The following is a 26,596-nucleotide window of genomic DNA, read 5'->3' as shown; positions in this document are numbered from 1 at the left end:
GAACTGGTTAAGATCTAAAATGAGTAAACCACTATTCGTTACCAATTTTTTTTATATTCAAAGCCTATTTGGCATCTTGTTAATTAAAACCTGATTTCAAGCATATTTTTAGAGATCCACATCACCGGATTGTAGATTACAGTCCTCATAATGCTCTTCCTCCTCTACCCTTTGTGGTTTCAACTAGAGTGTGTAATGTATCTCCGGACTAACCAATGATGGTTGACCATATTCTTTGTATAAAAGCATTAAAACTACTTTGTAAAAATGATTTATTATGCAAGAAAATAATCAATTAAACTTCAGTTTCAATAATCCGACTACCGTATTCGACGAATGTCAAACTATCTGGTGACAAACCACTTTAAATACCAAAATCCTATTGTATACAAAAACGATAAAAAATTATATTTATGGTAGTTAGAGTCACATCAATATAAAATAAAAGTTTTTTGATATGTAATGGAACTTGAAATGTCTAAGGGACACTTGGAATCACTTAACTATGACGTTGGTTCCCATTAGGAGCGAGCAGTGTACAATAAATTTTAACAAATACAATAGTAAGTTAGGTAGGTAAATTTATGATTCTTCACATTAATATAAGACAAAAATTAGTAAAATGACACTTTGTATCACTTAACTAGATTAACAAATCCTAATGGTTCCCAACACAAGTGGTGTTATTTCTGTCTGGGTTACATTCGTGCAAGGTTGCCCAATTTTAAATAGGAAATTATTATGTCAAAACAGAGTGAACTTAACATTTTTTACTAAAACTTTTATAGGGGGAGAGCATGGAGGACCAGAACCTTTAGGCATTAAACTAATAGCTATAAAAAATGTATTACATTAATCTTCTCTGATAAGCATACAACTCTTCATGACTATAATACGAATGAATCAACTTGTACATATGTTGGAAAAAATATAATAAATTATCATACTGTCCATTATACGCATTCTCTTTATCATTATATAACAGTTTAAATTGGTCCAAACATTTTTCAGTGAAACAGTTATAAATTCCAGCATAGTTTCTATTCAAACCCCACATGTGAAGATGGATTTCTATTAAAAATTGATGAATAGCTTCTACAGTAGCTAAATACCATCTTGGACTGCCTTTTTGATGTCTCCAAAATTGTGATATCCTATTTTGAATAACAACACAAGGAATACTTTTTATTCTTTCATCCTTGTAAATACCTAAAATGAGAGAAACAGAATAATTGAACTAGTATAGCTAAAATATATCAGAGTAAAAATATTTTAATTTCAAATATTATCTTCAAGTTTGCTTGAATATCTATAGTATATAGGCGCCTCAACAAGCAGTTCAAAGAATATTTTTGAAGGTTAAAAAGCAGTCCTAATGCTCTAGATATATGTTTTCTTAGGTTGCAAACTAAAATACTAAAAAAATTAACTGGATCTTTTGTCCTTTAAGAAAATAGCGTGGAAATTCCAATAATGGTTTCTTGTAAAAAAATAAAAGATAGGAGTATACACATTGCATTCTTAAATGGCAAAATCTTGCAAGATTAAGTAGACCGAATGCTCAACAAGACTCATACTCCTTTTCTTTTTTTTTTTTTTCTATTGAATTTCATATCCTCTAATGAAAAATCCATTGTAATTTACTGTGACGAAAATAGAAATGCAGTGGAAGCATTACAGTTGAAAATACAAAATTAGGCTTCTACTTGTTCAAATTTCTGTTGTCATATTTATATTCTATCTGTGCCAACTGGACAGCACAACAAGAAGATTGTAGAGGTTGCCAATGACCAACTACAGATATGGTACTGAAGACGAAAAATATATGTAAATGGCTTAAAAGAAGATCACTCCCCATAAGCCATCTCTACACCTTCTCCTGTTTTCTGTCTTTTCCTGCTACTTCTAACTTTTACTCTGCTTAGATCATCTTCCACATCTTTTAACCATTTTGTCCTAAGCCTACTGTGTCTTTTTCTATCACCAGAATCCCACTGCATCATATTGTATGCTATAGATTTTGTTCCCTCTCTCCCTAGATGCCCTAACCACTGAGCTCTCACTTTACATCTTTGTCATTGAGTTTGTCAGCTATTTCTTGTTTTTTTCTCATCCTATATTTCCCTCTCCATTGTTCATTGATCCCATTATTGGTCTAATAATTGTTTTATATATTATCAATTACAAATGATGAAAAATATATTGTGTGTCATTCATCCAACAATCTTGTTAGTTGTATGTATAAATTACATAAATGGGAAATAAATCAATAATAGAAACTTACTTTTACTTTGATTCCACGTACTGTCGATAAAAATGGCTCTAGTTATGGGCAAATGTCCAAAATTTCCTCCAAATTCATATTCCTCCCTGGACTTTGGAATTTTTTTCATTAACGTGCTTCTATTAAAACCTGGAGGTAATTCATCCAATGGTGCATTCTGGAACTTATGAATAATGTCCTGATCTAAGCCATGTGTTACTAATTGTGATACACTTATAGCTTTTTGACTTGGAAATATAAGTACAACATTCTCATTTTCGTAGTTTGGTATATCAGGATATGTGTAAATATTGACATAATCTTTTGCTAATATAGCTGCGTGTCCTGCGGTACTTTTACCATCTATTTCATGTTTGTGTTTTATTATATCAATTTTGATCGGTAGCTAAAAATTACAAAATGATGACAAAATGAGAATTATTTTTCTCCTAAACTTTTCCATAAATTACTCACTTTCACTACAGGTAATTTTCCTTCGAGTTCTTTTATAGGTACATAACAAGAATAACAATAAAATTTTCTGGACTTTCCACATTTTGGACACGGATGTCTACCTTCCAGGAGATCTAAAATCGAATTGTCATCTATTTTCAATCCATCAAAAGGATTCTTGTCTATATAACTTTGACGTGACTCCTCCGACTTTGGATTCGACATAGCATTTTTACAAACTCTTCGAATTAAACCGAATATTTATATAAAATCTTTTAATAAATCTGCAGATAAACCAAAGCACTGTTTAAAAACTGAAAACAACGTTTAAACGCCCAACCTTATATTTTCTTCTTTACTTAAATAATGGAACATAAACAATATGGGTATACAGTAACTTATTACTCGAACTAAAAATTTCGTTGATAAACACTTAATTAGAACAATTATTGTGCAATAAATGGGTTGAATAATCTTTGTTGTTAATACAAAATTAATATACCAATATGTGAACCAAAGTGATTTCTTACCATTTTTAAAAATTACAAGCAGAGACAGTAGATAGTATTAATTTCAGATGGATTTTGGTTTATAACCATAACTAGAAAATAATGATACCGTTTCCGTCGTGATCTATTTTCTTAATACCACAATAGAATATATAAACAAGATAAAGAAAGCATTTAAAGTTTTATAGTATAGTTTAGATAACGTTCCTATTAGGATTTTCTTTGTTAGACGTGATTTATTTTGATATGAAAATTTAACATTTAATAGATTATGAACGAAGACAGTTGCGCTAAAAATGGCGGTTATAATAAAAGACCTAAACATCCTAGAATTCAAGCAAATATATTATCAAAAATAACGTTTTTGTAAGTACAAAATGTATTTATTCGTTTTAAGTAATAATGTATGTGATATTTCATATACGTGGTAGTGATCTATCTCTTGGATACTGGAAAAACCACACACGAAAATGTAAAATTATTTCGAAAATAAATAAGTGTAGTAGTGACGTCATTTGACGTTAAGCATAACAAAATACACTGAGAGAACAAAATCAAATTGTTACACCGACAAAAATATATAAGTTTTATTTCAATTATAAGGTATTATATACAGGGTGTTCTGACACTTGATGCAAAATATTCCAGAGTGAGTAGATGACGTCAAAATAATGCTATGATAAGACATTTCTGAGTGATAGGCCTTTGAAGTTGCGAAATCAGAACTTATATTTAAGTATATTTATAAATTATACATTCCAACATTATGAATTTTCAATGGATAATTATGTATGCTCATGTTATGTGTTTGACGGAATAAATAATTCTACACTGAAGGCCAGGGGCGGCTCACGCCCAATGGTTAACAATCCGTAACTTTTACAGGGACAACCTATACAATCGAAAGATAGTATTTTTAGATCGTTGCACACGTTCCAAGGAAACCGTTCGCCATAAAGAGGCACTCTGAAGAAAATTATCATAAACTGTACTTATTTTTTATGAAAGTGTCCTACCAAAAAAGGTTGAGAAGGTCAACAACAACCTATACGAACACCAGCTTTAGAACAAAATGCATTAGATGAAGTTGATGCTGATCCCACAAGCAAAATGTCACTAAAATTTAACGTATCAACGACAACTATTCATAGGATTCTTCAAGAGCAACTCTTTCACTCCTTTCACATCCAGGAAGTGAATGTCATGGAAGTATAGGGTTATCCAGCAAGACTGGTCTACTGTCGTTGGTTTCTAGATAAATAACGAGTTGATAATACATTTATTGAAAACGTACTGTTTACTGATGAAGCTGGTTTCACACGAGACGGTTATAATAATTTACATTTATGGGCAGATGAAAATCCTCACGGTACAATACAAACAAAGAATCAACGTCGATGTTGTGTTAATGTGTGGACAGGAATAGTGAGTTATAATTTAGTAGGTTCATATGTTTTTCTCTTGGAATTTACTTCCGAAGAAATATCCTCCGCAGATTCCGGAAGTGTGTAGAAGTGCAAGATGTCCACTTCGAACATTTATTATAGTTTTTTTTTTGTTTTTATTTGATAAGTTGTAGGCTAATCAACTAAATTTGTTACATTCCAGCTTTTTCCTTATGCAAGTGTCTCTTTATTTTCATAGGTAATCATTCATTAAAAATTCATAATGTTCGAATGTATAATTTATAAATACACTTAAATATAACTTCTAATTTCGCAAATTTAAAGACCTATAACTCATAAAGGGGGTCATGTGAGAATTTTTTCATTTCACAGCATTATTTTCACATCATCTACTCAGTCACCAAGCTTTTGCATCAGGTCTCGGAACACCCTGTATTGTTCCTTAAACCTAGGTTATGTTTATACAATTTTATTTCAGTTATTATTATCAACTTTCTCGGTTGTTTTTATACGAGATCTGGCTATTAAATAACGAGACTGCGTGCCTTGAAGGAGTCCAAGACGAGTGGGGTATCTAGATATCTTGTCTATGCACGTCCCAAAACACGTTTCCATCACTATTATAGTATTTGTGCTGCAGTCGTTAAATTGAGAAAAACTCCAACTGAGTGCTATAAATTATTCCAAGAGTCCTATGGGGACAATTATCCATCTCGTGCACGTGTTTTTAAGTGGTGTAAGCGCTTTAGTGAGTGCCGAGAGAGCACTGAAGATGACCAGCGCCCAGATCGCCCTGTGACTGCTTAAACTCTGAAAACAGTGACTAAAATCAACCAAATTGTGCGTGCAGATCGTCGAATGAGTATCCAGATTATTACCGAGGCTGTAAACGCCGATAAAGAAACGGTTAGAAAAATTTTACACGAGGAATTACACATGACAAAAGTCCGTGCGAAGCAGATGCCAACAAATCTGACTCCTTACCAAAAGCTCTTGCGTCAACGGGTTTGCTCAGATTTCCTTGAAAGGTTAAAAAAATATCTGCTTTGAAAGGGACCCGATTTGAGTCGATGGAAGCGATAAAGCAAAAAACGGCAGAGCTCCTAAAGACCCTAACCAAAGAAGACTTCCAGCACTGTTTCGATCAATGGGAAAACGTATGGAAAGGTGTGTGGCGAGGGGAGGGTAGTATATTGAAGGGGAGCATTCGAATGTAGAATTATTTTTATACATACAACCCTTTCTTGTAACTAGTCTCGTTATGTAATAACCAAACCTCGTACTGCTGCTATTTTTTATTTCTTTCTTTTTAGATATAATTTGGGTTTTATTTGGAAAATTTATAAAAAAGGGACGTTAAAGAAAGAACACATTTTTGAAGTGATAGATAACTGTAAAGCAGAAAATGCCGGAAATGAATTGGAAATATTTTTGAAAAATGACTCACATCATCTAAAACACATTTCTCTAATTAGAATCATATGGAAATGTTACGGAAAGGCGTATTTGCTAGTTGGCTTTATACAATTAATTGTAAGAAGTGCAGTAATGTGAGTTAATTATCTTTAAGTCCAGTAGTTTTAAAAGTTATTATAAAATTTTGTTAAAATTTAGTCATAATTAAATAATAATCGAAGCAGCTTTCAGTCGACCTAATTTTTGAAGCAAAAAGTCGATTGTATCCGATATAATAAACAAAAAACATATTTCGGTTTTTAAAATAGGTTATAGTCGCTGGGAATCATATCCTGCGAACATGGTGGTTGTGAACAGTAAATCCAAGTTGGGTTCATTCTATTTGACTATAATTTTTTCCGAAGAGCATTTTTTTATTTTGCCCATCAGGCTCTGAACTAGAAGAAACGTTGGGTAATCGCAATTTGGGCAGCAAGTAGAAGTTGATGGACCCCAAAAATTTGAGAAACTTTACCTGTAGTTTATTTTTATTGTAATGAGTGTATAATATATTTACTCAATAATGCTTTTAGCGTGTTATATGATGTTTATATGGGTTACAATTAGAAAGTAAGCAACAATTCGAGAATTTATAAATTTATTAACAAACAACACTTTCAGTTGACACTATAATAATTGAGCAAAGCATACACAAAAACAGGCGGGGCTTTTTTTAAAAAAAGGCGTATTGCCATCTCGATACTGGATGACGATTCTCATGCGGTTGGACATAGAACGCAAGACATTCTGAATGTTTGCTTGAAGAACATTGGTCCAATGCACAATCAGGGCCAATCAAAGCTCTTCGCGTGTTTATGGAGGAAGAATGCGACGTCTTAAACGTCTTTTGAGTTGGTGCCATACGTGCTCAATAGGATTGAGATCGGGGCTTTGAGCGAGCCAGTCCATTTTCCCATTACTAACCTCTTCAAGGTACTGCATTACCATTCTTGCCGTGTGCGGTCAAGTATTATCTTGCATTAGCAGAAAACCATCACCAACGAATCCATCATATCTGCAACGACGAGATCGGTGTGTGCCTCAAAAGAAATACCTGTCCAAAACATTAGTGAGCCACCCCCGTTGTAACCGAGTACAGGCAGCATACCGTTCTCCAGATCATCTGTATACCTTATTTTTCCCATCGTTGCCATTCAGGCACATTCTACACTCATCCGTGAACATCAATACCTTTTCCCAGTCGTCCACTGTCTAATTCATGTGTTCACGAGCAAGTCTACATCTTCTATGAGCTGCAGTAAGCAAGGGTCCTTTAGCTGGACTGCAAGCTGACAAACCACTTTCTTTCAACCTTCGCCGAACAGTAGACGTGCTGACTGTTATTCCGTGGGCTTGTTGAAGGCCGCCTTGGAGCATTCTAGCGGTTTACGTTACGTTGAAGTCACTTGAAATGTTACCAAGCAAACGTTTTAAATCACAATAAACGTACATGAAGTAGTCGAAATTTTCATTCACGCGATTGGTGACCAGTAACTAATAATTGTATCGTTTCCTTGGTACCGAGGAGTTGTTTCTCCTCTGTACAGGGCCGGTCTGCCTGCTACGTATACATACTAACCCATTTCACTGAATTAATAAACAAGCAAATAGTAACAATTGATGGTTTCGCAAGTTTCGTTTAGACTTTGGTATACTTTTTCAAAACCTAATTGTCTTCTTATTACATGTTCTTGTATTTCAGCACTCTAATACCAATGGCGTTATCGAAGGTAATATTATATTTCCAGCCAGCACAGGAAGAACTTACTAAAAGAGAAGTTATCAATTTCGCTATTTTATTGACGATACTCAGTTTTGTAAACATAACGTACCTCCAAAACTACCTATTGTATCTTGATGAATTCGGCATTAAAATCAAAACCGCTTTGTGTTCGGCGATTTTTAGGAAATCTCTAAGATTAACAACTAAATCTTTGTCTGATATCAGTGTGGGAAAAATAGTTACTCTTATGACAAAAGATGTACCGATTATAGAATCTTTCATTACTTACTTTAACGATACTTGGATCGGAGTGATGCAGACGATGTTAGTTTTTTATTTAATCTATAACAAAATGGGAGTTGCGACATGTGTTGGAATGGGCTTTTTTGTATTGATAGTACCATTACAAGGTAAAATAACTATTTAAAAACATTTGAACAAGTATCACTGACGATTTTGATTCTTGTTTTTGTGTGTAATTGTGCTGATTTCTACAAGGTGTTTCTATATTCGACCGACAACGCTCTACCACGGAGAGATCTCTATAAATGATTAATTTTGATATAGGAATACGAACCCTTAAATCAAAAATTTGTCATAAATCAAGAAAACCTTTAAATTTTTTTTTTCAAATTTGGTGACCAATATGCTCCTTAATAAAGTAATATTTTGATATAAACACATTTTGGAAAAATTTAACCAGTGAGGGCTAGTTGTCACTTTTATTTCACTATTTTTTAGACCACTGGAGCAAATTATTTTTTGATTTTGTTCTAAATTGCCTGATTATTTTTTGTTTAAAAGGTAATAACCTTTTATGAAGCTAAAATTAACGGTTTCGTAGAAATTTGCCTATAAACAAAAGTCTGCAAGCACGTAAGTAATTTACAATTTAATTAATTATTTAAATTCGAATAATGATTAAGCATAAGTAGTTCAAAACAAATAAAAATCATTCATTATCTCAATTTCAATCAAAAATGTATTACAACAATAACAAAACTGACAAAGTTACAGTAGTTGTTCAAACTGCTGGTCGCTTACTTCAATATACTTATTACACCGTTTTGTCATTGAAAAACGTGTCTTTAAAGAATAAATCTGGATGGGATTGAATAATTTCTTTCGCTGCTTGAATTCTAGCTATTAGATTTTGTTCAGATTCGATTATTGTTTCGTACAAAAAGACTTCATATAGTCCCTTATAACAAAATCGATAGGGTTTAAGTCAGGTGATCTTGGAAGCCAACAATTGGGTCCACTCCGACCAATCCATTTTTCTCTAAAACGTCTATTTAAGTAATTTCTTGCCGTTCCAGCAAAATGAACTTATTCCCCATCATATTGAAACCACATGGGTTCTCTAATATTTAATGGTACATTCTGCAACAATTATTATTTTTATTTTCATTGCCAATTGTTTTACTATAGTAATACATTTTTGTGTGAAATTGAGGTTATGAATAATTTTTATTTTTTTTTCAACTACTTATGCGTAATCATTATTCGAAATTAAATTAATAATTAATTAATTTGTAAATTACGTACTTGCAGACTTTTGTTTAAAAGCAAATTTCTACAACGCCGTTCATTTTAGCTCCATAAAAGGTTATCAGTTTTTTAACTAAAAATAATCAGGGAATTTATAATAAAATAAAAAAAAGAATTTGCTCTAGTGGCGTAAAGTTGTAAGTCAAAATATTACTACAAAATATTAAGGAGCATATTGGTCACGAAATTTGAAAAAAAACTTGAAGGCGTTCTTGATTTATAGCAAATTTTTGATTTTGATCTAAAATTTTGAACATTCTATATCTCAGCAACTAGGCCTCGTAAGGGTTCGTATTCCCTTGTCAAAATGGATAATTTCTCTGTGGCAGAACGCTGTCGGTCGAATATAGAAACATCCTGTATGAAGTAAAACTATATTGAAAGGCTTTTAACTTGAAAATACCTTATACGAATATTTTAATGAGGTCTTAAAAGGGGCACACCGCAAATAGTGGAGCTATATCCTGCACTTATTACATTATAATCTAACAAACTATAAATGAAATTAATCACCCACATTATACATACAAAAACATTCAAACGTCAGACAAAATCTTAAATTTTTTCGTAATTTTTATACCTGCAATAAAATATTTCATTGGAAAACATGAGTTTATTAGCGATTTTCCTGCAACAACAGCAATCAGTGGTGGACCGATGAAGGGGACCCTCCCAGAGCAAAAAAAATATAATGATGTTCTTTGAAAAAAATTGAATAATTTATATCTTTCAAGATATAACTAGTATCTGATTGTAATGTCAAATGCTAGTAAATTTATTTTTGTAAAGCTATAGATAACATTTTCTGAAGGGTCAAAACAACACCCCCCAGATTCCCTAGAGCTAAACTCTGGGCACTCCACTACCTGAGATAGTTTCTCAATATTTCTTTATTATGGAGTTATTATAAAGAGGTAATCAAACACGTATCCACTTGTTGAAGTCTTTATTGAATTCAATCTCTATCTGTGTCAAACAGAATATATGTTGTTGTTATTAACTTGTCTTCGTTCCTATTCTTGATTGGTAACGACAAAAATTCTGTAATTATAGTAACATATAGCTGACACAATACTACTACACAAATCGAATGAAGCATATAATATATAATGTGCTAAAAATCTAAAATTATACACGAGTTGCAATCCCACTATTCTAATACGAAACTGATTTTATCATTGTGTTTGACCAAGATAGAGACAAAAATTTCTGTTGCTATATAAAAAATTTAATCATCAATAAAGTGAAATTTCCAATATTTGTCTTGTTTAATATAAAAATATATAGATTTTCTTAATTTGTAGTGATAATTGGTAATATAACAGCAAAACTCAGATTGGCATGTTCAAAAGAAATGGATAGAAGGCTACAATCAACGAAAGAAACTTTATCCGGTATTCGAGTGATCAAAATGAATTCTTGGGAAGAAGCTTTCGAAGGGGAAATTAATGAAAATAGAAAGTAAATAGAAAAACTTTAATTAAATTAACAAGTTTATAGTCCTAGTTTACTTATATTGACTTCATTCCTTGTGATACGAACTTAAAGTTGAGAAACATGTGCATAGCTGTATAACAACATTTCAACCCCAGAGTTCATTTGAACCAAGCTCGGTCAAATAACATTAGAGTTGAAGAGGAAGATCTGGAAGAAAACTAGGGAACAAGGATAACGCAAAGAATTACTTGGAGAGAAAGATACTAAAACTTGTGAGGACAATATGGAAAGACTAGAAAATGATGGAAGATAACACTGTGACATACTGTGAGATTGAGACATACTTGGGCACTAGTTTCACTCGCATATATTCAATATTGCTTGAGAATTTGGCTGCCAAAAACATTTGTTTGCGTTGGATACCGCAGAATTTGTCAATCGTTTCGTTTGGTGCAGAAAAATGCTGAAAAACCTCAATCGTGGTACTCCAAAAGACGTCTATAAGATCGTGACAAAAGTTGTTGGCGCACGAAGTACTTCGATGGAAATGGTCCCCTGGTTTTTCGGAATAAATGGAAATGTCGACACCGTTATATCAGAACAACGTAGAACGGTCAGTTCGGAATGGTACACCAGCTTTTGTTTGCCAAACGAATACGAAAAACTCAAGGTAACCAACCACAGAACACGAATCATTCTCCACAACGAAAATGCGACCTCACACATCAGTTCAAACAAACGTTTTTGAACAGTCAAAACATCGAATTGATGGATCATCCGCTGTACAGTTCTTATTTGGCACCCAACGATTTATTCGATCAAAAATAAATTGTGAGGTCAAAGTTTTTCTACACCAGAAGAAGCTGTTGATGCGTTCCAATCACATGTTTTGGAGGTAATTCAATCGGAATGGAGAATCAGTTCAAACGCATGCAAAATTGAGTTTAATAGAGAATATTTCGAAAAACAATGAAGCCATATCCAATAATACATATTGGTTTCTATTCGTCTATCTCAAGACTTGAGTAGCAACCTTTGTAGAAGATATAAACATCTTATTACTATAAAAATTAGCGAAGTTATTGATATCGATAATGATTTATAGAAGGAAAATCAACTAAAGATTCGATAGAAATAATTAAACAAGTAACAAAAAATTATAAACATAAAATAGATATCGAAATGATCTTCATTGATTTCCAGTAAGCTTTTGATTCAACAACACAACTGGAAGCACTGCAAATCTTCAAAATACCAAGCACCCAACGAGTAACGATGTGCCCCATATCTGTCTTGCATGTTTAATAATTACAATTTATGATGATTTTCTTCAGTATGTCTCTTTATGGAGAACGGTTTTCTTGGCATGAAGAACGATCTAAAAATCTACATATCTCCTAAACCATAAACTTTAACGAGTTGAACAAAGAGTACCTCTTTGTTAAAAAATCTTTAGATTGTAGTTAGTTTGTCCCTGTAAAGGCTACCATTGGGCATGAGCTGCCCCTGGCCTTCAGATATTAATGTAGAATTATTTATGGCATCAAACACAAAATATAGGGAAGTAAGATTGTGGCCTCAAAATCATCGTTGATCAATATATATTTATATGAATTATTATCCAATTATATTGTTTTAGGAAAGAAATGGCTGCTATTTTGAAACTGTTTTTGTCAAAAACCAGTGTACTCTTGATGGGTAGCTTAACAACAAAAATAGCCTACTACTTATTACTAATCACTTACCTCTATTTGGGCAAAACCTTTTCTGCAGAAATGATTTATTACGTAACAACTCTATTTCTGAGGATAAGACACGCTCTAAATACCTCCATACCAGTTGGGGTAACCGTCGTAGCTGATACATTTGCGGCTCTAACACGAATAAAAGATTTCATATTATCGGAAGAAACTACACAAAAAATTGAGATTAATCATTTAGAGAACAAACCGCAAGTATATTTCGAAAATGTTACAGTTAATGTAGGTAATAAAGAAATTTTGAAAAACATGTGCCTTAACATGGAATCGGGTTTGGTTATAATTACCGGTCCTACCGGCAGTGGGAAAACAAGTCTTTTAAAATGTATTTTAGATGAAAATGAATGTACAAAAGGTCGAGTATACAAATCTGGTTGTATATCTTATGCCCAACAAGAACCGTGGATATTCCCTTCTAGTTTAAGACAGAATATAATTTTTGATCAAGAGTACGATAAAGAGAGATATGATATGGTGTTGGAAGCATGTGGCTTGAGCCATGATATTTATATGTTATCAGTAGGTAAAGATACGCTTATTTAACATACTGCTTTTGTAGATTAGTGCGAAGGTATTGCTCCAAATCTGACAGACTTTTTAGTGTTAGTCTCCATTAAAGTTAACACATGTTTATCTTGATGTTTGACGAGTATCGAGAGAACTATTGTTCAGTATCTGCAAATCACATATATCTCATTACCCGGTAATCGCTGGTTGCCAAATCTAGAGAATAGGGTGGATGTTCAATTATATCGAAACCTGTTTGAGCTATTGCGGTTGTTACAATGACGAACCTGTAAATAGGTGCGTTAGCCACATGATAGAGAACATCTTTATACAACTTCCCTTGGTATTTTTCTTTACTTCTAACTATATTCGCTTCTGTAAATGTGGCTTCCTGCTGAAGCTTGTATTTTGAATTTTTTCCAAGGCATTGAACCTCGATTTTTCCACTCCCTACTCTGCATATTACGTAATGATAAATATTTGATTTGATTTGAGAATGGTAAGATGAGGGAGACAAAGAAAAAGATACTGGTACCACCACGTGAGAAGAATGGAAGAGAGTAGACTGCCACGCATCGTACTTGAAGGGAAACCAATAGGGAAAAGAGAACCCGGACGACCACCTAAGAGATCGTTGGACAGCTGGCAGTCCACCTCCTAGGAACTGATACTGAGGAACCTGCGAAACTAACAGATCATGAGATCTTAAAAATGAATAAGTAGAAGAAGATTTAAAAATTGGCCAAGGGTGGAGCAAAGGGATCGGTCCTCCTAGATGAAACTTTGACTAAGTCTAGCGGCTTCCTAGACAGTGGAAGCTGAAACATTTTTTATTACAGCAATTCAAATTCATCCTCCCATTATCTAAAAGCTGGGGTTTATTCAAATTGTTTATAGTACCTCCAGCATCTTCATCTCCACTAATTCCTGAAGTCACTGAGGACTTCGTCGACTTTTCGGTAAATCCTACAAAACAAAAACAATGTTATAACTTGGAGAATTGGATATCACGTGAATGTTATATTGAGTTCTAAATTTAACTGTTACCAACATGTTATAAATGAATTTTAAATAATACATAAATACGTGTACGATGTCTTAACACAACAAAAGATAACTATAGTCTATTTTAGAAAGGCATAGAGTAATAAAATGGGGAATTCCGTCCAGTTCGGTTCAATTTCGGTGTCGGCTATAGGTGTAGGTCTTGAAATATTGTGTAGGGATTACTTAGGTAGTAGATTATACAGTTACGTTTTGCATTTAACAGGTACCGTTTAATCTTCTATTAGTGCCTCTGTCTAATTCCAACCCCATTTCAGATTCGGATTTCCTTTTTACGATTATCCTACCGGCACGCCTTTGGCACACTATTTTCAGTGTTTGTGAATGAAACTACGAAAGTGTACTTAATATTCGTTTGGTCACTCTGTAGTCCCTTTGTATACCTAATGAGGTTTTATTACTCTATACCTTTCTGAAATAAACTATAGAGATTGAAAGGGTATGCAAAAATGAGAGCAGGTGTAAATATTAGACCCTCCCTTTATCTATGGAAAAATACCAACAAAGACTCATTACAGCAATTGACTCGTGTCTATCAAACCTATATTACAGATAATTGATAATAGAGATAATGAATTTGTAGGTGACGATTCTATGATAGACGATAGCGGTACAAATTTGAGCAAAGGACAACAGTGTAGAATAAATTTAGCTAGAGCTATTTATAGAAAAGCAGATATATATTTAATAGATGATTGTTTAACGTCTTTGGATATTAATGTTCAAAAGCATGTAATTCAAAGCTGCATCAAGGAATTTTTGGCTGATAAAATATGTCTCTTCATAACACAAAATCCAGGATTATTTGAGGGAAGTTATAAAATTCTTGTAATAGATGAAGAAAAAGTAGTCGTATCACAAGATGTATTTCGCCAATACCAAGATATTTCGAATAATTTGGCAAACAAAGAAAAATGCTTAGAAAATAATGATTGTTTATTGAATAATGACTTTGGTACAGAACAGACAAGCTTATTAAATGACAAAAATAAGAAAAATATGTATCAAGAAAATATAAAACAAGGAAAAGTTGAGTTTGAAACGTATAGAAAATATGGAAGTAATGTAGTAATGATCGTGATTATTCTAATATTTTTTATATTAACTCAGATTTCAAAAAGCTACAGTGAAAAGATTTTGAGCGATTGGTAAGTACTTAAAAATATGTAATTGTACATAAACATGTGTTGCGTCGGGATTTTGAGATATTTCATGTTATAATTTTCGTATTTTTGGTTAGAATTACTCAAAATATTTACGTGCTGAATTATCACTTTTAGGGTAAACATAATACATAGAAATTCTTCAAGAAATACAGAGCAAAACGCAGAATCATATTTATATTTGGAATTATATTCAATTTTGATTTTGGCATTGACGATTTTATCGGTTATTTCGGCATTTTTACTTTTCAATTTTAGTAGAGCAGCTTCGATTAATCTGCATAAAAACTTAGTTGAATCCGTCATAAATGCCAAAATGACTTTTTTTGATACGCATCTTATTGGCAATATCATAAACCGCTTCTCCAAAGATCTGAGTATAGTTGATGAACAAATACCTTTTGCAGTTTACGATTTTCTGCAGGTAAGAAACGTTATTTTTTAGTAACATAGAGTCATTATGGTAGTAACATACAGGACAAAACTAAAATATAGTATATATTCTAATTGCATTCATTTTATAATCTTTTTCAGATCCTTTTAGGTTTATTTGGAGTGGTGTTTCTAATAGCGGCTGTTAATATCACTTTGATTTTACCCACTATTATATTTTTTTTAATATTGTATTTAATCAGAAAAATATACATGCCAACCGGACGCAGCTTACAAAGGCTTGACAGTGCAAGTAAGTCTTCACTTCTTTCAATATTTTTCTTCCACTTCCAACCTTCTAAAGGGAGGTACTAAATTTGTAACGTTAAATATTTCGTGTTTTGTTAGAAAATTGAAAAAATACCAAATCTTGTCAATTTTTATCGTAGTTTCAAACTTTTTCATCTCTCCAGTGCGTCTTGGGAATCCTCAAATAGCAAAGAATGTCATTTTGAAGTTTCTTCATTCTGTCTAGGCGTTATTTTTTATGGTTTAAATGATTTTTTCAGAAAAATCGAAATTGGATTTTTTGAAATTATCAATCCTGAATATCAATCCAAGGTGATAAGAAGTGAAATTCACATATTTATTCTTGAAAAATGAGCTTCTCAGTATAACTTCTGGACTTATTGCCCAAAATCATATAAAGCAGCAAGTCAGTATTCAGAATTTGAGACACATTTGAAAGAAACAATTAAAACAAAATTGTTTATTTTCGCGAGAATCTTATCAGAAATAATACTGTTATAGTAGATGTTCTTGGTGATGAATAACAGGCCAACATTGAGAGATATCTTTCATAAAACTGACTAATTGAAAAATATAAAGTTCAGCACTTTAAATTTAACTTTATTATTATTATATTAATCCAAGAAATGAACGAAGATGTTCTTTACCAACATTTATGAGAACTGCTATTGAAGTTTTGAGATATGGCAACACTATTGTCAAATCTGACATTGTTACCATAGAATTTGACATTTTAAAAGGTGAATGTACTCAGAGTTTGAGTTATATTCGATATGGATTAAACCAACAGCAGTGTACCGATCAACTCGCTTTCACTTTTGGTAATGGAACACCATCTCTAACCACAGTTTTTCGTTGGTTTTCCGAATTCAGTCGTGGTCGCACTTCGCTACAGTATAAATTTCATGAAAATCGTAATAAATCGGCTATTGTGATGGAAAACATCGATGTTGTGCGGGAAAATGGTAATACATAGATAATAATAGGATCTCAAAATTTAACATTTAAAGATTCTCCAGAAATGCTTTAGTAACAGAGTTCAAAAAGAAACTACTATGAAGATTGGAGAACTTTTGCGTCAAATTTCACCACCGTTGTGTTTTCTTAGAGAAATGAAAGCAGTATACTCCAAAAAAAAGTCGTGGAGAATATAAAACTGAAGTGTTATACATAAATAATGATAGCATCTCAAAATTCGACATTTGAAGATTCTTCAGGAATATTTTGGTAGCTAGAAAGTTCAATAAGAATCTTCTAGTAGCAAGAGAGTTCAAAAACAAACTACTCTGAAGATTGGAGAACTTTTGGGCCAAATTTCACCACCGTTATGTTTTCTTAGAGAAATGAAAGCAGTATACTTCAAAAAAAAAGTCGTGGAGAATATAAAACAAGGACTGTTATACATAAATAATGATAGCATCTTAAAACTCAACATTTAAAAATTCTTCAAGAACGCTCTAGTAGCAGGAGAGTTCAAAAAGAAACTACTATGAAGATTAGAGAACTTTTGGGTCAAATTTCACCACCGTTATGTTTTCTTAGAGAAATGAAAGCAGTATACTTCAAAAAAAAGTCGTGGAGAATATAAAACAAGGACTGTTATACATAAATAATGATAGCATCTCAAAATTCGACATTTGAAAATTCTTCAGGAATGTTTCGGTAGCTAGAAGTTTCAAAAAGAAACTACGAAAAATTGATGCACCTTTGGGTCAGATTTGACCACTGCTGTGTTCTTTTAGAAACATGTAGGGAGTCGTGGAACATTCAAGAAAAAAAGGGAATGCAGAGATAATTATAGCAATCTCAAAATTATGTTTTACTCAACACTCAACATATTTTTTAAGGATGTTTTGGTAGCTAGAGAGTTAACAATTAACTACTATCAAAATTGAGTATCTCTAGGCCAAATTTGATCACCTTATTTCAGATAGTAGCGTTGCATATTCTACTTAGGAAATGGTATTTGTGGATATTAATGTGGTTGTTAATTCCCAAAGTAATCAATCAACTTCACCAGTTTCATCAAATTACTAGCCAATTCAAAAAAAATATAATAATTTTCATTTTCAGAGCTTCCTTTTTGTTTTGAGAGATAAACTCCTTGTGGTCCTCTTACCAATTTTAATTATAAGAAATTTTTAAATCGACACTTTTACACCTTATAATAATTCCGAGCATGTATTAGTTTTCGATCAAAGAAATTGATAATTAATACCGAGAAACTGCATAACCTTTTTTAAACATTTCAAAAGTATAAATAAGCAATTATAACAAGGATAAACTATAAACGAATATTGTTTATCTATAAATAACCTTAGTCAGGTTCAAGACCACGTTTTCATATCGTTGTTCGTATCAATGACTTCAACTTCTTCACGTACCGTACTCGATCGTGGGCAATTAGCAGCTCAACTTTAGTAATTTCAGAATAGGTTGTGTTAGTTCGACGAATATTTTAAATAAATAACCAGAAAACCTTAAGGATGTCATAAAATAGACATCAAACATTTGAACTTTACAATATCGGTTAATTATTTTTTTTGTATAATCAACTAAAATGGAAATTAGTCAGCTACATAACAGTATTAGGATAAAAGCGCCAGTAGTTTAATTCGATATATTCTGCGAGTGGTTTATAGCATTAGGATTTTTGCTCTTATATTCTAGTGAAAGTCAGTTGCTTTAGATACAAAGATCATATTACTGTCTCTTTATCATTCCCCATATGAGTTATTATAAGGTCCTGGTATTCACTTATTGGTGCTTACAAATATCTAAGAGCAGCTTTTCGATTACTTTAACTGCTGCAAATTCAACATTTAGTCATATCTCACTATTCTATAATTAGACAATGTGACTTCAGTAACAGTTTGGCAATTACTTCTGCTTTCGCTTGTCAAATTTCATAAAGTATCTATTCAATTGAAAACCTCACCACGTTTCAATAGATATGATAGATAATTACCTTCTTCTTTATCTCGACGACCAAACAAAAGTATAATTATTGTTGTCCCTATTCTATTTCACACAAAAACAAACACAAACAAACAAGTTAGATAAGCAATACTACTACGGGACCGGATGTTAAGTCATATGTCATGTATTCTACATATTACTAGTCATGTTGTGTGCCATTTGTCATATGCTTTGTTATCTCAATTAATAGTGTTTATATTAAAGATAGAGAGAGCGAGACATCAGAGGTTGTTCCGATAGAGCGAGAAATAACATCGGTATGCCACTCTATATCTTTCTCTACTCTTTTCTGATTGGATCGCCTTGACTTCGAAGTTTCGAGTGGTAGAAACGACAAAGAGGGAGAATAACAAATTTCGATTTCATTAGTGAGTAGAGGGAGATAGAGAATGGTAAACCGATGCTCTTTTTATTTTTTCTAATAGTACAATTTCACTTAAATGTCGCACTCTATATCTATAATACCTCTACGTCCCAATTGCCCCAGTTTTTGTCATTTGCCACCAATCATCTTGTGTCATCTGTTATATATTTCAATCTGTCACCAATACTTGTCATTTGTCACCAATCACATTGTGTCATCTGTCATATATTCTTTGATACCATCTGTTACAAGCGTGAGATCTGTCTCGTGTCTGTTATATGATGGCATCTATTAATGGTCCTATATGAGTTATATGTCATTCATAAATTTTATCAATCATCTTTCACCCATCATTATTTGATGAATGAGCAATGGAGCAAATTCTTTCAGCAAGAAGTCCAATAGTGGGTTATTTGAATTCTTCTCTGGAAGGTTTAACTACAATCAAAGCATTTCGTGCTGAAAAAGCGCTGACAAAAGAATTTGATAAACATCAAGATTTATACACATCCGTAAACTATACGTCAAAATGTTGTAAAAGAGCATTCGGATACTATATGGATGTCTTCTGCACTATCTATATGGGAGTAATTATGGCAGTCTTTCTTATTTTTGACCATAGTAAGTATTTTTGTTCTATCGGCGTAAATGGCCAAGGATATCACCTTTTGCGAAAGAAAAATACGAATTATTGATAAATCTTGAAGTAACGATGAAATATGAATAAAATCTCTTGTAATATAACTAGTGATGAAGTTGTGTCTTACTGGAAATTGATTCGAATATCCGAAACTCCAGTTGCATCTATATAAAAAGATTAAGTCAACGAAATAAGTAGATTTAGTTAGATTTAGTTGAAATTTGTTATCAAAAGCGGTACGCACGAAAACTTTTATAAATGAAATACACACATCAAATAACTAATATTAAGTTTGTATATTTTTTGATATAATAAAGGCTTTCGACATTGGGAATACTAGAACCGTTCCACAAACACACAATTAGTTTCAAATTATGCTCTTCAGTAAACTGTGTTCCATAAAAATCATAACAACTTGTTTGTTGAACAATTTTAGTGAATGTATTCATACTAAGTCTGTCTTCGTGAAATACAAGCCTTTTTAATCCATATCTAGAGGGCTTAGTAAATTAAATAATACCCTATCGATCACATCCTATACATATTCAATGGGTAATGAATCAGGCTACCGAGCAGACCAGAAGCACATCGAAAATGTAGCCAGCTGTATTTAGGTCCCACGTCGTACGTCTGTCACTTCTTGTATGAGAACTATCCTGCGTATTACAGACAATGCGGGATCTTCACATTCTTCATATAAAAATGGACGATAAGAATGTACTAAATCATTTACAGTTGATCGTGTTGTTGTAAATCTGTCTCTTCGATGCCCAAAAGACTTTAAGGATGTTCCTTTTCCAGCTCCATTCCCTCAGTTACGTCCTGATCCTGTCAAGACGTTGTTGTTTGGACTAGCATCTGAAGACTGTGGTTGTAGATTATTCAACGAGCTCCTAATACGCCAATATTACGGTTTAGATGAGCTAGTGCGTAAAGACCTATTATTGTGTGCCCTGAGATGTCAGGTAGCAATGACACGGCAAATTTAGCTACCGGTTTGGTGGCTAACTAGTTTACCTCTTCTGACTTCAAGATGTTTGAAGGAAAGTACAGTAGCCGTTACCTATAGACAGTCTTGCATTCACAGAAGTATCGGCTGTTTCGTTCGGTTTCTTGCAGAAACTACAAGAGCCATCGCGAGTTTTCCGATGTTTTTCATATGGTAATTCAAAGGATAATTTTTGCTAAGCTAACCAGTAACTCTTCTTTGCTTAATGACAGGACTTTTTTCGACCAGTTGATAGAATAAGTTAGAAGCCTCTTCGATTGTTTCAGACTTGGCCTCTTACTCCTTATTTTTGCTTTCTTGTTTTCCCACTTTTTTATGACAATGACTTGATTGCATTTTGGGAAACCTGAAAGTTTTTGGTCATATGAAAGATTGTCGCGCCTTTTTTGTCAGATGATCAGCTGTTCATTGCCGTGTACTCTAGTGTGGTCAGGTACCCACATTAGAGTAACTTTGACCCTTGCTTCAAGAGAGTTCAAAGGTTATGTTCAGCATTCTCACAACATTAAATTTGGTAAGAGTCAAGTAATTGGAGGGCTGCGATGTTATTATATAGTTATTAGAAATACATGGCATCTGTGATCATATCAGTGAGTACCTTATATTCTTTTAGAATGCTTAGGCGTCCAGTCAGTTCGCACGACTACATATTCTGTTCAGTTTATGTCTTTTTTGCCCAATTTATGGCTTAACTTTCTATAATCGTCTTCAAATGACACGCCTGTTATTGCAAGGCAAGTCACCATTTGCAGCTTATCTAAGGTTATCTTCCAAATTTAGGTTTTTAATCTTGACACCAGCATATGAAACATGTAGAATGTGTCTTTACATCTAGTTCATCATTTTGGGTTTTAGGCCCTATATTCCTCCTATCATTCTACACCAGATGTGTAAAGATATTCATGCCTTATGAATTACTGCTTGGAGATGTATTCATGTTACTTCACAACGAATCAATTTCAAGAGGGATCATATGATAATTAGACAAAAAGCCCGTTAGAGCCAGTTGAATAAAAGACGTTAAACTTGATGTTTCAAGATATTCTGTAAATTTAAAAGACGTACGATTTCCAGAAAAGACTTATTTTGTTTTAATGAATGTTCTTTCGTTTGTTTTAAACTTCATGTCAATTACGTTTTTTTCTAACATAAACTTCTCATCTAGCATACCGACTGTTTTATTCTAAATAATACCCTAGTATGTTATTTAATATTGTTTCAAGACACCTCAGTTGGAGATATTGGATTAGCTATCACTCAAGCTATTAGTCTTAATGGTACAGTTCAGTATGGTATAAAACAATGGGCTGAAATCGAAAATAAAATGACGTCCGTTGAAAGAATTTTAGAATATTCGGACACGGAAAAAGAAGTACAAACTCCGAACTCTATAATCGTGAGATGGCCGAAATGTAATAGCATACGATTCGACAAAGTCACATTTTCGTACGGAGACGGTAGTAAATGCATTTTGGAAGATATTAATTTAGTGATCAATGCTGGAGAAAAAATAGGCATAATAGGCAGAACAGGTATTTGTTTTTTGACAATCTTTGATTAAGAGCTGAGCTTATTTAAAAAGATACTTCGACCATTTTCCATGCTATTCAATGCTAGAAATTAATGCTTTCTACCAATTCTCTATCTTCTTCAATATAGTACAAGATCCCACTGATTATGTGTGCAGTTATCCGTTTTAAATTTCTTCAATTTCTCATTTCCTAGACCTTTTGATATATTAATGCATCTAAATGTTTTTGATTTTTGGTCTCTTCTGATTTAAAAAATTCAACGTTTCGACCTGTTGCGGTATCAAAATGTGACCCGACACTGACACTTTGCGTATTTATATTAATCAATACATCACCTACATCCTTACATCTCAATATGTAGCAATCTTAACCAATCAAATTATTTGTAGTTTTATTAGAATTTACAAAATAGAGCTATAAATTTCCCTTAAATCATTCATAGCCTTTTCGTTTTTATGAATATGAACCATTTCTAAAAATTCTCTTTTTCGTGTATTAGATTCCGTTCCAACAATTTTTGAATCTTTATAATTGAATTTATGTTTTTTTTTTCATATTAGATGGTTCGTTAACGCAGTTTTATTTTTTTTATCGTATTGATGACCTTTCAGTCTATTTTCTAAATATTGAGAAGTCTGCCCTAAGTTTGGCTGATAGATCTATCCAAATCACATCAAAGAAAATAATTATTATTAACAGAAACGAAACATCAAAACATAAAACATTTTTTCTTACAATACATACAAGGACTTAATTTAAGTAAAATTTATAGCTCTACTTTCAAAATTCTTATAAAACTACAAATAATTTCTATTTCTATTTTTTATTCTTATTTTGATGTTCATGATGTAGATGATCTATTGATTAATATAAGTTGGCAAATTGTCAGTATCAATATCATATTTTGATAATGAATTAAAGTCGAAACGTCAAATTTTATCTTTCTTATTATTATTAAAACCTAAAATCCAGAACATTTAGTTGTGTTAACTGTTTTTTGGTAGAGTGTAAGTTCAAATGAATATTTAGGCCGTAAAAAATTTGTTTTTGTCCTTGAGTCAGTTCTGTTAATTTGGTACTTCGAGAAAGAAATTTAAAATTATTATATATGGAGTTTGGGTGGCCAATCTATCTAATCTAACCCATTGCCGGGTTGCCAAAAATGAACTGAGATCTGATTAAGATCTGAGAGTTTAGCATTGAAAAAAAATTCCAAAGTTGTCAGATGCAAAGGCTAAAGCTGGATTTTTTGTTATTCCACAAATAAATATGTTTGCTAGTGAAGAATTTCCAAAATTACTCACCAGCGCTCAATAATAAAAAAGTCGGAACTTTTTTAAAGGAGTAGCTTTTGGATTTTTAGGGAATAAAAAGTTATCGAGAACTAGTTGATAACATGGTAGAAGATTGGGTAACGAAAATCTTTAGAAGTACGCATGCTTTAAAAACAACGTGGTATAAATGAAAATACGATGGGGGACTCCATTTGGAGTTTAGTGAGACAAAGCTTTTGTAAACCTGAAAGGAAATGTAAATTTTTTTGTCATTTGATATAATATAAAATTATACCTACATAAATAAATATTTTATTAAAAAAAAATTTAAACTATGAATTTTTAAAATATTGATAAACCATTATCCTGAATACAAAATCAAACTTTTTAAGGGTATATATATATACATATTTGTTTGAAGCATCGATAGATCAAAATCAAATCAAAATGTGTTATTGCTAAAAGAAGCGGTTGTCCTTTTTTCCAGATTATCCTGATTATTAACATGTTTTGCAGGTTCCGGAAAAACCACTTTGTTATCGTTACTTTTCCGTTTATACAATTACGAAGGGATAATATCGATAGGAGGTGTTGATATACAAAGAATACCTTTGAAGATCCTCCGCTCTAATATATCCATTATGTCTCAAAACCCAATGATTTTTTCGAAAACAGTTCGTAAAAATTTGGATCCTTTGAATAAATATTCGGACGCTGAGATATGGCGTGCAATCAAGACGGTCCAATTGGATAAAGTCATAAAATCTCTGAATATTGAAATGAACGAGACAGGGTTAACTTTAAGCACTGGACAGAAACAATTATTATGTTTAGCTCGATGTTTGTTGAGCAAAAATAGAATCATCATATTAGATGAAGCTACTTCTGATATGGATACGGAAAATGAGAATTTAATCAATGCTGTTTTTGAAAATTATTTTACGGATTGTACCTTACTGATAATAGCACATAAGTTGAACTCTATTTTGAACTGTGACAGAGTTTTAGTGATGCAAGATGGAAAAATAGTGGAAAATGGAACTGTAAACAATTTGGGAAAGGATCAAAACAGTTTATTTCATAGTATGTTGCAGAACTCTAAACTACTGCATTGTATCTAATCGTTTTTTATAGTTTTTGAAAATATGAATAAATGAATTACATTGATTTTTTGTTTGTATATTTGTGTCAATCTATACGAAGTGTCTAATTTAGAAAATCGTCTTTTCTATAGAAAACTTGGTACTTTGGTTCTAATAGTATTAATCAATTTGTAATCAACTCTTTCGCTTGGTTTACACGAGTCTAGTTGAATGGGCGAGTTATTGGACCCAGTTGATAGGCCCAGTTGTTGCCCTGGTACTCGACCAGATATCCACGCGCATCCCAAAAAACCGACGCTATGATCTTGCCTACAGAAGGAACAGTGTGAAGTGATGGACCCACATTTAATCCATGGTTTTGGAACGGTGCAAAAATTCTATGAAATATTGCCAAACACTCGATGGAAACATCTTCAAGACGCTGTTTTTATTCCATTGTAAGCAAACACGGTATTCACCTTGTGCCCAAGTTTCTCATGTTCAAATTTTCAGCTAAATTCGATGTACTGCACTTTTTGGAATGCCTACTAAATGGTGGTCCAACTATAATGCACGATGTTACTTAATTTGACATTTCTTTGTCTCAGTGTTTAACAAATTCAACCATGGAGAGGTACATAATTGAGCAGCGTGTTAAGACTGTTGAAACCTTTTACGAAAATGGGCGTTCAAATCAAAATGCATGTCGTGCACTTCGTGGTTTTTTTGGTCAGCATAATCGACTAAATGTGTCCACAATCGGGAGAATTGAGCGCAAATTTCAGCAAACCGGGTCTGTAGGAAATATGAAAATACCTGTGCATGCTAGCATACCGTTCGTTCTGCGGAAAACATTGCTGTTGTTCGCGAGAGTCGTGACGTACGTTCAAAAGAAAAACAAATAAATGAAAACATAATCATCAAAACATGATATGTGTATTAATTTGAATACGGGAAGTACCAAAAGTTTTCCTTTTGAAATAAAATGTTTGATATCATTTCTCCAAATATCTATATAGTTTTCATAGAGTATTGATTTGACGTTAGCCAGAACTGACCGCTCAAAGTTAGAGTTCGATTAGATCTTGTGATTTCATTAACTTTATGAGGCTTGATATGGAAGTAATAAGATATATTTAAACTTCTGGAAGCAATCAAGGTAAATATGTCAGCTTTTTGTTTTAATTGCTGGAAATTTGTCACCTTTTGTCGCAAATTGTCGCATTATCCTATGGCTGCATCGACAAATATTAAAGTAAAGATAATAAGACAGTCGTTGGGCTTGTATACGCAAATTTTTATTTAAATTATCACGAATCGATGTGTTTTTGTACATTTTCTCCAAACTACTACTTGATGCCATAGTTATGATTAAACAATCAACTATCAAAAATTTAGGTAACTGAAAATATTTTATCAAATTCTTTACGCGACTCAAACACACGTGTTGTTTATACAGAAATACCATTTATATGCCGACATATCCAACCGTTCAAACAAGTGTTCAACGCGTTTGAACAATTAAAAGAATAAATGTTGGATTGATTTGATAGCTATATATCGACAAAATATGTAACAGACAAAAAGTTTTGATTATATTATACACATTATGCGGAAATATTGGAAACCGTACATGAGACTTTTTTCAGATTACTTAGATTACAAACTAGCGTTTATCAAATATATTTCTACTAGCACGAACTATCCAATTTTGACGATAAAAGATTAAATAAGTGGTGGACC

General features: G+C 32.6%; 2 protein-coding genes across 2 annotated transcripts; one reads left to right on the top strand and one right to left on the bottom strand.

The window, feature by feature from the left end:
- Positions 1 to 255: 255 nt before the first annotated feature.
- LOC130442902 (tRNA-uridine aminocarboxypropyltransferase 1) lies at positions 256 to 3,309 on the bottom strand. Its single transcript, XM_056777308.1, has 3 exons — positions 2,738 to 3,309; positions 2,285 to 2,669; positions 256 to 1,209 (listed from the first exon to the last, which is right to left on the bottom strand). The coding sequence occupies exons 1-3, from the start codon at positions 2,939 to 2,941 to the stop codon at positions 848 to 850; spliced, it is 951 nt and encodes a 316-aa protein (XP_056633286.1). The 5' UTR covers positions 2,942 to 3,309; the 3' UTR covers positions 256 to 847.
- On the top strand, positions 3,308 to 24,938 carry LOC130442888 (ATP-binding cassette sub-family C member 4-like). The gene is made up of 11 exons (XM_056777283.1): positions 3,308 to 3,591; positions 5,945 to 6,181; positions 7,789 to 8,219; positions 10,665 to 10,821; positions 12,437 to 13,080; positions 14,713 to 15,277; positions 15,410 to 15,716; positions 15,827 to 15,977; positions 19,707 to 19,937; positions 22,189 to 22,497; positions 24,288 to 24,938. Exons 1-11 carry the CDS (start codon positions 3,497 to 3,499, stop codon positions 24,890 to 24,892), a joined length of 3,732 nt encoding a protein of 1,243 aa, XP_056633261.1. The 5' UTR covers positions 3,308 to 3,496; the 3' UTR covers positions 24,893 to 24,938.
- Positions 24,939 to 26,596: the final 1,658 nt, after the last annotated feature.

Source organism: Diorhabda sublineata, chromosome 1 (genome assembly GCF_026230105.1).
Source record: "Diorhabda sublineata isolate icDioSubl1.1 chromosome 1, icDioSubl1.1, whole genome shotgun sequence".
NCBI lineage: Eukaryota > Metazoa > Arthropoda > Insecta > Coleoptera > Chrysomelidae > Diorhabda > Diorhabda sublineata.
The sequence above is the reverse complement of the archived record's forward strand: the minus strand, read 5'-3'. Positions and strand labels throughout refer to the sequence as shown.

Excerpts from the sequence above, each read along its gene's own strand:
- LOC130442902 (XM_056777308.1), bottom strand. The coding sequence starts at position 2,941 with ATGTCGAATCCAAAGTCGGAGGAGTCACGTCAAAGTTATATAGACAAG. Across the intron at positions 2,670-2,737 it reads GAAAATTACCTGTAGTGAAA|CTACCGATCAAAATTGATAT; the intron begins GTGAGTAATTTA and ends TGTAATTTTTAG. Across the intron at positions 1,210-2,284 it reads TACGTGGAATCAAAGTAAAA|GTATTTACAAGGATGAAAGA; the intron begins GTAAGTTTCTAT and ends CTCTCATTTTAG.
- LOC130442888 (XM_056777283.1), top strand. The coding sequence starts at position 3,497 with ATGAACGAAGACAGTTGCGCTAAAAATGGCGGTTATAATAAAAGACCT. Across the intron at positions 3,592-5,944 it reads TTATCAAAAATAACGTTTTT|ATATAATTTGGGTTTTATTT; the intron begins GTAAGTACAAAA and ends CTTTCTTTTTAG. Across the intron at positions 22,498-24,287 it reads AGGCATAATAGGCAGAACAG|GTTCCGGAAAAACCACTTTG; the intron begins GTATTTGTTTTT and ends CATGTTTTGCAG.